The sequence below is a fragment of the Cebus imitator genome, unplaced genomic scaffold (genome assembly GCF_001604975.1).
Source record: "Cebus imitator isolate Cc_AM_T3 unplaced genomic scaffold, Cebus_imitator-1.0 Scaffold54, whole genome shotgun sequence".
Classification (NCBI taxonomy): Eukaryota; Metazoa; Chordata; class Mammalia; order Primates; family Cebidae; genus Cebus; species Cebus imitator.
The window spans coordinates 8,210,372-8,223,485 of NW_016107369.1; the positions used below are offsets into that span (position 1 = coordinate 8,210,372).

At 37.9% G+C, this 13,114-nt stretch overlaps 1 protein-coding gene across 2 annotated transcripts in view; it reads right to left on the reverse strand.

The window, feature by feature from the left end:
• PCNX1 (pecanex 1) overlaps positions 1–13,114 on the reverse strand; it is a 205,961-nt gene that overhangs the window by 161,643 nt on the left and 31,204 nt on the right. For both annotated transcript variants that reach the window (XM_017528758.2, XM_017528759.2), the window contains exon 2: positions 11,609–11,817. In XM_017528758.2, coding sequence (XP_017384247.1) covers positions 11,609–11,817 — 209 coding nt within the window. The remainder of the gene's footprint in view (positions 1–11,608; positions 11,818–13,114) is intronic.

Here is a 13,114-nt window from a genome sequence, read left to right on the forward strand (position 1 = left end):
AAAAAAAAAAAAAAAAAAAAAAAAAAAAAGCCTAATTACTAAAAAGTGGTAAATTTCATTGTTTTAAATTTAAAAATACATGATAATCATAAAAGCCTTAAGGAAAGCAAAATGGCAAGCCACAACTGGGAGATGACTGAAATATATACATAACTAATAAAGGAGTAGCATGAATATATAAAAAAAATTCCTAGTAATCATTAAGAAAAAGACAACTCCAAGGAAAAATGAAACAAAACACAAATGAGCATTGGAAAAAAGAAAAACCCGAAATGGACGATATATAAAAACATAAGATGCTTAACCTCATTAGTAACCAGAAAGATTAACTGAAAGTCACAATGAGATGCATTTTTACACTTCGTGAATGGCAAATTTTTTCAAGACAGGGGTCTTGCTCTGTCACCCAGGCTGGAGTGCAGTGATGTGATCAAAGCTCACTGAACTCTTGAACTCCTGGGCTCAACTGATCCTCCCGCCTCAGACTCCCAAGTAGGCAGCACCACAGGTACACACCACCATGCCCAGCTAGAGTTTTCCATTTTTTGTAGAGACAAGATTTCACTATGTTGCCCAAAATGATCTGAAACTCCTGGCTTCAAGCTGTCTTCCCACCTCTGCCTCCTAAAGTGTTGGGGTTACAGGCAGAAGCCACAGTGCCCAGCCAATTTTCTGTTTGTTTGTTTTTAAACCAGATCAATAGCTAAGTGAATGGCAAATTTTAAAAGTTTACCAATACCAAATGTTGATGAGCATTGGAACAATAAGGACTTTTATACACTACCGGTGAGAACATAACCTGGTAAAATCATTTTGGCATACAGCTTGGAATTGCCTAAAATTGAACATAAAAATGCCTTATAAACCAGCTTACAAAAACAAGATATACACATGTGCCATAAAACAAAACAAAAAAAACTAGAAATAACCTGAATGGCTATAAATAGAAGAATGAATAAATAGGTTGTAGTATGTTCTTAAAGTGGCACATTACACGTCAGTGAATAGGAAATAAACTCCAGCTACAAACATCAGCATGAGTGAGTCAATAAAATATAATATACTGTGCAAAAAAAAAAAAACCTCTCACAGAGAAATGCATATGGTATGATTCTCTTAGGCTGTCCTAAAGCAGACAAAAAATAATACTAAATATATTCAGGCATATCTACAAAGAATGTGTAACAATAAAGATAAGCAAGGGAGTTATTCACAAAAAATTGAAGATTATGGTTACTTCTGAAGGGAAAAGTGGAATGAAATGGGAGAGGAATGTTGTGAAGCTTATATGGTATTTGTATAACATTTTATTTCTTAAGCTGTGGTAGGTAATGAAGTATTCACTTATTACTAACACAGTGTTTGGAATATATATATAACAATAAAAAAATTTTTAACTAAAAGAAAATGGAAAAAAAAAATTCAGAAGCAATGACGAACACAAACAATATCCAGAATAATTAGAAAAAATTATCGATTACTATGTGTCAAGAATTATTCTAAGAGATTTATATATATAATTTCATTTATTCATTGTAACAATCCTATGAGATAGTTTCGCTATTTTCCTCATGATTCTGACAAGAAAGCCAATGCATAAAAAGCTTAAGTAACTTCTCCCATGTCATACCATTAAGAAGCCGTGGCTGACTGAGTGTGAAGTCTACATTCTGTTTGCTTATCCACAATGTAAGAGTACGCATTTCTTAACAGAAATAGAATAGGCTTAAGGAATATACAAAAACCATTTTAAAAATCTGAAATGTTATAGAATATAAAAGATAAGTGAATAAAGAGATGATAAATAAAAACATGAAAAAATGGAAATCTCATCTATATCGCTATTTAAAAAATTTAGTTTCTACAAATTTAATACAATTGTCATAAAAATTCTAATGGAGGCAGTGAGTTCTGATCTTGCTACTGCACTCCAGCCTGGGTGACAGGGTGAGATTCTGTCTCTAAAACAAAAACAATAGCCGACTACAGGCATGGTGGCGCATGCCTGTACTCCCAGCTACTTGGGAGGCTGAGGCAGGAGAATTACACGAACCTAGGAGGCGTAGACTGAAGTGAGTCAAGATCGTGCCAGCCTGGGTAACAGAGTGAGACTCTGCTTCCAATAAATAAATAAATAAATAGATAGAGGATGGCCAAATAGAAACAACTCTGGATTGCAGTTCCCAGCGAAAACACAGAGAGTGAGCAATCACCGCATTTCCAAACGAATTTTTAATGCCCACAGACCAGGAGATTCCCGGGCGGAAAAGTGCCACAAGTCCCAGTGCGGCTCTTTCACCCAGCACAGTGGTCTCCGCACAAAAATTCATACAAATCAGGGTGCCATTTCAACTGGTGGCTAGAACGCCTGGGAGACAGAGTCGTCCGTTCAACTGAAAAAAAAGGGGGCTGAAACAGGGAGCCAGGTGATCTGCTCAGCAGGTCCCACTCCCACAAAGATCAGCAATCTGAAACGGTCTGGATTGAGAGTTTCACAGCACGCACAGTTGGACCCAGGGCAGTCCAGCTATGTGGGAGGAAAGGCGTCTGCCATTACCGAGGCGGCCCACCACTACCAAGGCAGTCTGTCATTGCTGAGGCAGTCCCCCATTAACAAGGCAGTCTGCCGCTACTGAGGCAGTCTGCCATTACCGAAGCAGTTCTAACGATGCCCCTATAAACAAAACTGCAAGGAAGTTCACACAGCTGCTGGGTAGAGCCCACGGCAGTTCGGCAACGCCTCTGCTGGCAGACTGTGACTAGGATACCTCTTCGTTGGGCAGGGCATCTCTGATAAAAGGTGGCAGAATGACAGGAACTTACAAATAAAGCCCCACCTTCCTAGGACACAGCACCTGGGATAAAAGGCAGTTATGAGTTCTGCTACAGAAGACGTAAACGTACCTGCCCAGCAGCTCTGAACAGAACAAGGAGCCCAGAGCTCAGCACTTGAGCTCCTATAAGGGACAGACTGTCTCCTCTAGCAGCTCCCCAACCCCCGTATAACCAAAGAGACACCTCATAAAGGAGAGCTCAGGCTGACATCTGGCGGGTATCCTTCTGGGACAAAGGTAACAGAAGAAGAAACTGGCAGCAACCCTTACTCTTCTGCAGCTGCTGCAGGTGATCCCCAGGCAAGCAGGGTCTGGAGTGGACTTCTAGCAGTCCTACAGCAGGGGAACCTGACTGTTAGAAGGAAAACTAAGAAACAGAAAGAAATAACTTCATCAGCAACAAAAAGGATGTCCACTCAGAGACCCTATCCGAAAGTCACCAACCACAAAGACCACAGGTAGATAAATCCACAAAGATGGGAAGAAACTAGCACAAAAAGGAGGAAAATACCCAAAATCAGAACATCTCTGCTCCTCCAAGGGATCATAACTCCTCACCACCAAGAAAACAAGGCTGGATAGAGAATGAGTCTGAAGAACTGACAGAAACAGGCTTCAGAAGGTGGGTAATAACAAACTTCTCTGAGCTAAAAGATCATATTCTAACCCAATGAAAACAAACACAGAACCTTGAAAAAAGGTTTGACAAAATGCTAACGAGAAGAAACAGCTTAGAGAGGAATATAAATGAATTGACAGAGCTGAAAAACACAACACGAGAACTTCACGAAGCATACACAAGTTTCAATAGCTGAATCCAACAGGGAGATGAAAGGATACCAGCGATTGAAAATCAACTCAATGAAATAAAACGAGAAGGCAAGATTAGAGTAAAAAGAGTGAGAAGAAATGAACAAAGCCTCCAAGAACTATGGGATTATGTGACCTAATTTATGTTTGATAGGTGTATCTGAATGTGACAAAGAGAATGAATCCAAGCTGGAAAACAATATTCAGGATATTATCCAGGAGAACTTCCCCAACCTAGTAAGGCAGGCCAATATTCAAATCCAGGAAGTAAGGGAACACCACAAAGATATTCCTCAAGAAGTGCAACCCCAAAGCACATAATTGTCAGATTCACAAGGGTTGAAATGAAGGAAAAAAATGCTAAGGGCAGCCAGAGAAAAAGGTTGGGTTATCCACAAAGGGCAGCCCATCAGACTCACAGCTGATCTCTCAGCAGAAACCCTACAAGCCAGAAGAGAGTGGGGGCCAATATTCAACATCCTTAAAGAAAAGAACTTTCAACCTAGAATTTCATATCCGGCCCAACTAAGCTTCATAAGCAAAGGAGAAATAAAATCCTTTATGAACAAAAAATTGCTCAGAGATTTCATTACCATCTGTCCTACTTTACAAGAGCTCCTGAAAGAAGCACTAAACACAGAAAGCAACAAACAGTACCAGCCACTCCAAAATACCAAATGGTAAAGAGCATCAACACAATGAAGAAACTGCATCAACTAATGGGCAAAACAAACAGCTAGCATCAAAATGGCAGGATCAAATTCACACATAACAATATTAACCTTAAATGTAAATGAGCTAAATGCCCCAATCAAAAGAACCAGACTGGCAAATTGGAAAAAAAGTCAAAACCCATTGGTGTGCTGTATCTAGGAAACCCATCTCACATGCTAGGATACACACAGGCTCAAAATAAAGGGATGGAGGAACATCTACCAAGCAAATCGAGAGCAAAAAAAAGCAGGAGTTGCAATCCTAGTCTCTGATAAAATAGACTTTAAACCAACAAAGATCAGAAGAGACAAAGAAGGGCATTACATAATGGTAAAAGGATCAATGCAACAAGAGCTAACGATCCTAAATATATATGTGCCTAATACAGGAGCACCCAGGTACATAAAGCAAGTTCTTAATGACCTACAAAGAGACTTAGACTCCCAAACAATAATAGTGGGAGACTTTAACACTCCACTGTCAATACTAGACAGATCAATGAGACAGAAAATTAACAAGGATATCCAGGACTTGAACTCAGATCTGGACCAAGCAAACCTCATAGACATTTACAGAACTCTCCACCCCAAATCCACAGAATATACACTCTTCTCAGCACCACATCACACCTACTCTAAAATTGACCACATAATTGGAAGTAAATCACTCCTCAGCAAATGCAAAAGAACAGAAATCATAACAAACAGTCTCTCAGACCACAGTGCAATCAAATTAGAACTCAGAATTCAGAAACTAACTCAGAACCACAGAACTTCATAGAAGCTGAACAACTTGCTCTTGAATGTTAACTGGATAAACAATGAAATGAAGGCAGAAATAAAGATGTTCTTCGAAATCAACGAGAACGAAGACACAACATACAAGAATATCTGGGACACATTTAAAGCAGTGTCTAGAAGAAAATTTGTAGCAATGAATACCCACTTGAGAAGAAAGGAAAGATCTAAAATAGACACCCTACCATCAAAATTGAAAGAGCTAGAGGAGGAAGATCAAAAAAACTCAAAAGCTAGAAGACAAGAAATAACTAAGATCAGAGCAGAACTGAAGGAGATAGAGACACAAAAAAACCTTCAAAAAAATCAATAAATGCAAGAGCTGGTTTTTTGAAAAGATCAACAAAATAGACAGACCACTAGCCAGATTAATAAGAGAGAAGAATCAAATAGATGCAATAAAAAACAATAAAGGGGATATCACCACAGATTCCACAGAAATACAAACTACCATGAGAGATTACTACGAACAATTCTATGCACATAAACCAGTAAACCTGGAAGAAAAGGATAAATTTCTGGACACTTACACCCTCCCAAGCTTAAACCAGGAAGAAGTCGAAACCCTGAATAGACCAATAACAAGGGTTGAAGTTGAGGCAGCAATTAATAGCTTACCAATAAAAGCCCAGGTCCAGATGGATTCACAGCCAAATTCTACCAGACACACAAAGAGCAGCTGGTACTACCCCTTCTGAAACTATTCCAAACAATCCAAAAAGAGGGAATCCTTCCCTAATCATTTGATGAGACCAACATCATCCTGATACCAAAACCCGGCAGAGATGCAACAAGAAAAGAACACTTCAGGCCAATATCCATGATGAACATGGATGCAACAATCTTCAATAAAATACTGGCAAACTGATTGCAACAGCACATCAAAAATCTTATCCATCAAGATCAAGTAGGCTTCATCCCGGGATGCAAGGCTGGTTCAACATACACAAGTCTATAAACATAATTCACCACATAAACAGAACCAAAGACAAAAACCAAATGATTATCTCAATAGATGCAGAGAAGGCCTTCGACAAAATTCAACAGACATTTATGCTAAAAACTCTCAATAAACTAGGTATGGATGGAATGTATCTCAAAATAATAAAAGCTATTTGTCACAAACCCACAGCCAATATCATACTGAATGGGCAAGAACTGGAAGCAACCCCTTTGAAATCTGGCACTAGACAAGGATGCCCTCTCTCACCACTCCTATTCAATATAGTATTGCAAGTTCTAGCCAGAGCAATCAGGCAAGAAAAAGAAATAAAGGGTATTCAATTAGGAACAGAGGAAGTCAAATTGTCTCTTAGAAGACCATAACGTCTCAGCCCAAAATCTCCTTAATCTGATAAGCAACTTCAGCAAAGTCTCAGGATAAAAAAATCAATGTGCAAAAATCACAAACAATCCTATACACTAATAACAGACTTACAGAGAGCCAAATCAAGAATGAACTGCCATTCACAATTGCTACAAAGATAATACTATAATAAACAAAGGATGTAAAGGACCTCTTCAAGGAGAACTACAAACCACTGTTCAACGAAATAAGAGAGGACACAAACAGATGGAGAAACATTCCATGATCATAGATAGGAAGAACAAATATTGCAAAAATGGCCATACTGCCCAAAGTAATTTATAGATTTAATGCTATCCCCATCAAGCTACAAATGATCTTCTTCACAGAACTGGAAAAAAACCACATAGGAAATCAAAAGAGAGCCCACATAGCCAAGACAATCCTAAGCAAAAGGAACAAAGCTGGAGGCATCACACTACCTGACTTCAAACTATACTACAAGGGTACAATAATCAAAACAGCATGGTACTGGTACCAAAACAGAGATATAGACCAATGGAACAGGACAGAGGCCTTGGAGGCAACGCCACAGATCTACAACCATCTGATCTTTGACAAACCTGAAAAAAACAAGCAATGGGGAAAGGACTCCCTGTTTAATAAATGGTGTTGGGAAAACTGGCTAGCCATGTGCAGAAAGCAGAAACTGGACCCCTTCCTGACACCTTACACTAAAATTAACTCCAAATGGATTAGAGACTTAAACGTAAGACCTAACATAATAAAAACCTTAGAAGAAAACCCAGGCAAAACCATTCAGGACATAGGCATAGGCAAGGTCTTCATGACTAAAACACCAAAAGCACTGGCAACAAAAGCCAAAATAGACAAATGGGATCTAATTAAACTCCAGAGCTTCTGAACAGCAAAACAAACAATCATTAGAGTGAATCGCCAACCGACAGAATGGGAAAAATTTTTGTAATCTACCCATCTGACAAAGGACTTATATTCAAAATCTACAAAGAACTAAAACAGATTTACAAGAAAAACACAAACAAACCCATTCAAAAGTGGGCGAAGGATATGAACAGATACTTTTCAAAAGAAGACATATAAGAGGCCAACAAACATATGAAAAAATGCTCATCATCACTGGTCATTAGAGAAATGCAAATCAAAACCCCACTGAGATACCATCTCATGCTAATTAGAATGGCGATCACTAAAAAATCTGGAGACAACAGATGCTGGAGTGGATGTAGAGAAATAGGAACACTTTTACACTCTTGGTGGGAGTATAAATTAGTTCAACCATTGTGGAAGACAGTGTGGCGATTCCTCAAGGAACTAGAAATACAAATTCCATTTGACTCAGCCATCCCATTACTGGGTATATATCCAAAGGATTATAAATGGTTCTATTATAGGGACACATGCACATGTATGTTCATTGCGGCACTGTTTCCCAAATACCCATTGATGATAGACTCGATAAGAAAAATGTGGCACATATACACCGTGGAATACTATTCAGGCATAAAGAACAATGAGCTCACGTCCTTTGTAGGGACATGAATGAACCTGGAGACCATCATTTTCAGCAAATTGACACAAGAACAGAAAATCAAACACCGCATGTTCTCGCTCATTGGTGGGTGTTGAACAATGAGAACACATGGACACAGGGAGAGGAGCATCACACACTAACGTCTGTGGCGGGGGACTAGGTCTGTGGGGAGTTGGGGAGGGATAACATGGGGAGAAATGCCAGATATAGGTGATGGGGATGGAGGCAGCAAACCACATTGCCATGTATGTACCTATGCAACAATCCTGCATGTTCTTTACATGTACCCCAGAAACTAAAATGCAATAAAATATATATATATATTTAAGAAAAAAATAAAATTCTAATGGAATTTTTTGGAGGATGAGCACACATGAAGATATCTCACAAAAGTACGTATATGCATGAGAATAATCAAATTAATAACACAAAGAGTCAGGTGTTGTGGCTCATGCCTGTAAATCTGGCACTTCAAGAGGCTAAGGCCAGTGGATTACCTGAGGTCAGGAGTTCAAGACCAGCCTGGCCAACATGATGAAACCCCATCTCTATTAAAAATACAAAGGTTAGCCAGGTGTGGTGGTGCATGCCTGTAATCCCAGCTACTCTGGAGGATGAGGCAGGAGAATTGCTGGAACCCAGGAGGTGGAGGTTGCAGTGAGCTGAGATTATACCACTGCACTCCAGTCTGGTTGACAGAGCAAGACTCTGTCTCAAAAAAACACACAAAAAAACAAAATAATAACAAAAAAGAAAAATACTGGAGTCACTCACAGTGCTAAGTATTAAGCATATTATAAAGCTACTATGATAAAAACAACATGGTATAAACAAAAAAAGGCAGAAAGATGAAGCAGAAAACCAAGTTCAGAAACTAGCGTAAGTATATACAATATATCACGTAAAAAAGAAACCATTTAAATTTACAGGGAAAAAATTCATTACTTAATTAACGGTGTTGTGACAAACAAACCTAAACAAATTACGTTTAATGTTTTCAAACTGACTACAATTTAAGAGTAAAAAGTAAAATGATAAAAATACTGAATATAGATACAAAGACCTTAATTTATTGTTTATGTAATTTGAGGGAAGGAAAATCTTAGAAAACATGTTATCAAGAGAAGAAATAATAAACATACAAAATTAGATGACAGAAAAATAAATTACAGGATATAAAGAGACTGACAAATAAAATCCTATAAGTCAAGGAAGAGTATTTGACACAAAAGGGCTAATATCCTTTGTTTAAAAAAAAAAAAGTCCCAAAGTCAATGTCAAAAACAAAAATCCACCAGCAGAAAAATATGCAATTCACAGAACAAATATAAATGGCAATAACAAGAAATATACCTCCATTTCACTAGTATTTCAAAAATGGAAATATTAAACAATAATTTAATTGTTTAAATGTTAATATTAAACAATGAGACATCAAAGTTTTTCAAAATACTAAATACTTGAGTTGTCAAAAGTGCAAAAAAAAAAAAAAAAAAGGCAGCTGAATTTCTGGTCATAGTCATTAAATGGTAAAATCTTGGGAATTTGGCAATAAATATTGGAAAACTTCAAAATGTGTATAGCATTTCTAGTAATTCCACCTCTGAAAAACTATGGTAAAACACTCAGGCCAGGAGTGGTGGCTCACGCCTGTAATCCCAGCATTTTTGGGAGGCCAAAGGGGGGTAGATCATGAGGTCAGGAGTTCAAGACCAGCCTGGCCTAGATGGTGAAACCCCATCTCTAGTAAAAATATAAAAAATTAGCCAGGCGTGGTAACACACACCTGTGATCCCAGCTATTTGGGAGGCTAAGGCAGAGAATTGCATAAACCTGGAGTATTGGGCCACTGCAGCCTGAGTGACAGAGCAAGGCTCTATCTCAATTAAAAAAAAAAAAAATTGAATCATTTAATATTTAAACATCACAGTTATCTAATATTAAAATTCCAAAGTAATTGATATAATTAAAAATGGGATAAATTATAATACATCCACACAGTGAGATACTGTGCATCATTAAACATAGTATCACAGAACAACTGTTTTCACTACTCCAAATATTTGCTGAGTTCCTATCAGTGCCAGACACTGATTTTGGACCTGGGAATATAATAGTTTATAAGAAAAACAAGGTCCTTGCCTTCAAGAAGTTTATAAATGCAAATAAATGTTAAGAAAATTGGCCGGGCGCGGTGGCTCAAGCCTGTAATCCCAGCACTTTGGGAGGCCGAGGCGGGTGGATCACGAGGTCAAGAGATCGAGACCATCCTGGTCAACATGGTGAAACCCCGTCTCTACTAAAACTACAAAAAATTAGCTGGGCATGGTGGCGCGTGCCTGTAATCCCAGCTACTCAGGAGGCTGAGGCAGGAGAATTGCCTGAACCCAGGAGGCGGAGGTTGCGGTGAGCCGAGATCGCGCCATTGCACTCCAGCCTGGGTAACAAGAGCGAGACTCCGTCTCAAAAAACAAAAACAAAAAAAAGAAAATTTCAGATAGTGATTTAGGCAATAAACAAAAATTACAAGGGTAAAATATGTGTTTAATTAACAAACAGGGTACTCATGTTAAGAATAAGGAAAAAAATGTGATTGAAAAAGAATAAACAAAGGCTTTCCATGCCCTAGATATCACCTGTGCCCACTTTTTGTTATATTATTTATGCCTTGATATCTGAAATATTTCATATTATGCTCAGTGGAAACAACTGCTTAGATTATTTGATCTTTCTCATCTTGGTTTCCACATTTGTAAATCAGGGATATAACAGCATCTACCTACTACAATTGTTTTGAGGTATGTCAAGTGTTCACCAAAAAACTTTTTCTAGAGTTATGTTAGGGGTACCTATTATTTGTGTAAGGTCACAAACTTTTGACTATGAATAAAGCACATACTTCTGTCAAAAAGAGAAAGTGGAAAGTGGCAAGGCCAAGGTCATGCTACAGAACGTGAGTGAGCAACAGGGATCACTTCAGCTGGGGTGGAAAAGGAAAGCCACCAGGAGGAGTTGACATCTAATCACAGTTGAATCCTAAGAAATCAGTCTTGCAAAGATCTAGGAGAGAAAGAGCTAAGTTTCTAAAGTAAGAATACATAATTGAAAGAAATTTACAATAGATTAAGTAAAGCACATGACTTATAAATGTCAAGCAAAATATCACAATCTGCTTAAGATGTGTGTGTGTGTGTGTGTGTGTGTACACACACACACACACACACATACATTTATATGTATAAATAAAAATAAACACTGAGATTTATTATCCATGCTCAATAATGTCTTTAGGCTGTTGGTTTTGGTCTTTAGTGTGAACTATCATATAGTAGTGTATTGTTCTAACCTGTCTAGCAATGCGGCCAAAAATATTGTATTGATTTAATGTCCCGAACATGCCAGTTAGCTTAGCTCTGTTCTATTACAATCTGTACCTGTCATTGTATCCACAGTGTTAAGATCTAACACTGACTTAAAACCATGTTTAAAAAAAAAAGTATAACATAATAATCACATCATTATACAGATACCACAATCTAAATCATTACAATCTGAGTGATATAGGTTTCCTTACCTCGGTCCGTTGCTGTCTTTTCTCCTGGTTGAACAGTTGACTTGTTCAGCTTTGCCTCGCTGATCTGTGAACTCATTTGCAGTCCTATCTACAATTTCTCCAGCATCAAGTGCTCTGTGTAGTCGATAGTTGACCATCTTCAGAACAACAAAAACAGCAGCTATCACAGGACAATAAACTGCTACTATAATCATGGAAGAAGGAAGGGCCTTTAAGAGAAAGAAAATAAGGAAATACATTTTAAAATATTTTTATTGTATTCAATTAGAGAAATCTGTATCTAAAATAATAAACACATTTACACATAAAGCAACAACTATGTTACTAGCACTAAGCTACAAAAGTACTTATATAACTGCACTGCCCAATGCAAAAGACACTGGCTACATGTGGCTACTGAGTACTAGAAATATGCCTAGACTGCACTGAGATATAAGGTGAGAATAAACTAACACTGCATTTCAAAGATTCAATATCTTTAAAAAGAATGTAAAATATCTCAATTTTTCTGTTGATTACATGTTGAAATAACAGATTATGTTGGGTCAAATAAAACATTATTAAAATTAATTTCACATGCTTTTTACTTAATGTGGCTACTAGGTTAAATGAAAGTTGCCAGGTTAAAAAAAAAAAAAAATTGGCTACTAGAAAATGTTAAATTATATATATGGTTTGTCTGCATTACATTTCCACTGGAAAGCATGGGTATACAGTCCACACCAAAAGCCTTATCATACAACTGGAGAACAAACACATCACACTACAGTATATGTGACAAAAATAAACGTTGTGATCCAAATATAATCCTTGTTTATGGGCTCTGTGTAACCAATTTTTAGGACACATTCTTTGTATACCAGAAAATTGGAAGTTAAAACTGTCATGAGAATAACCTTAGAACTGTGACCATAAAACCAAGTAAGATATGGAAGACATGCGAAATCTAAGTGGGTTTTATTTTAAAATAAACATTTAAAATGCTTAAAAATTGTAGCCTGCCAAACAAAAAGAATAAAAGAACACAGAACAGAATCAAGTAACAGATTAAATGAAGTAAGTCAGCCAAACATCCTGGGTGTGGGGCTGAAGGCCCATCATACAGGAAGATTCAGTGACGAGGAACTTGAGTCCATGGGTGGCAGGCTTGGAGACCAGCTCACTGGAAAGGGAAGGCCTAGAGTCACTGTTAGCAGAGGTAACACAACTAGCCTCAACTTATCCCACTTTCAGGAGAAAAATCACCCTGACATCTATAGCTCTAGACCCCACCTTTTCATAAGATTCAATTTCAGTTATCTGAGAACATGATCCCAAATTGGCTTTAAAAAAGTAACCTCTAGCTGGGCGTGGTAGCAGACACCTGTAATCCCAGCTACTTGAGAGGGTGAGGCAGAAGAATCGCTTGAACCTGAGAATCGCTTGAACCTGGGAGGTGAAGGTTCTAGTGAACCCAGATGGTGCCACTCTACTCCAGCCTAGGTGACACAGTGAGACTCTGTCTCA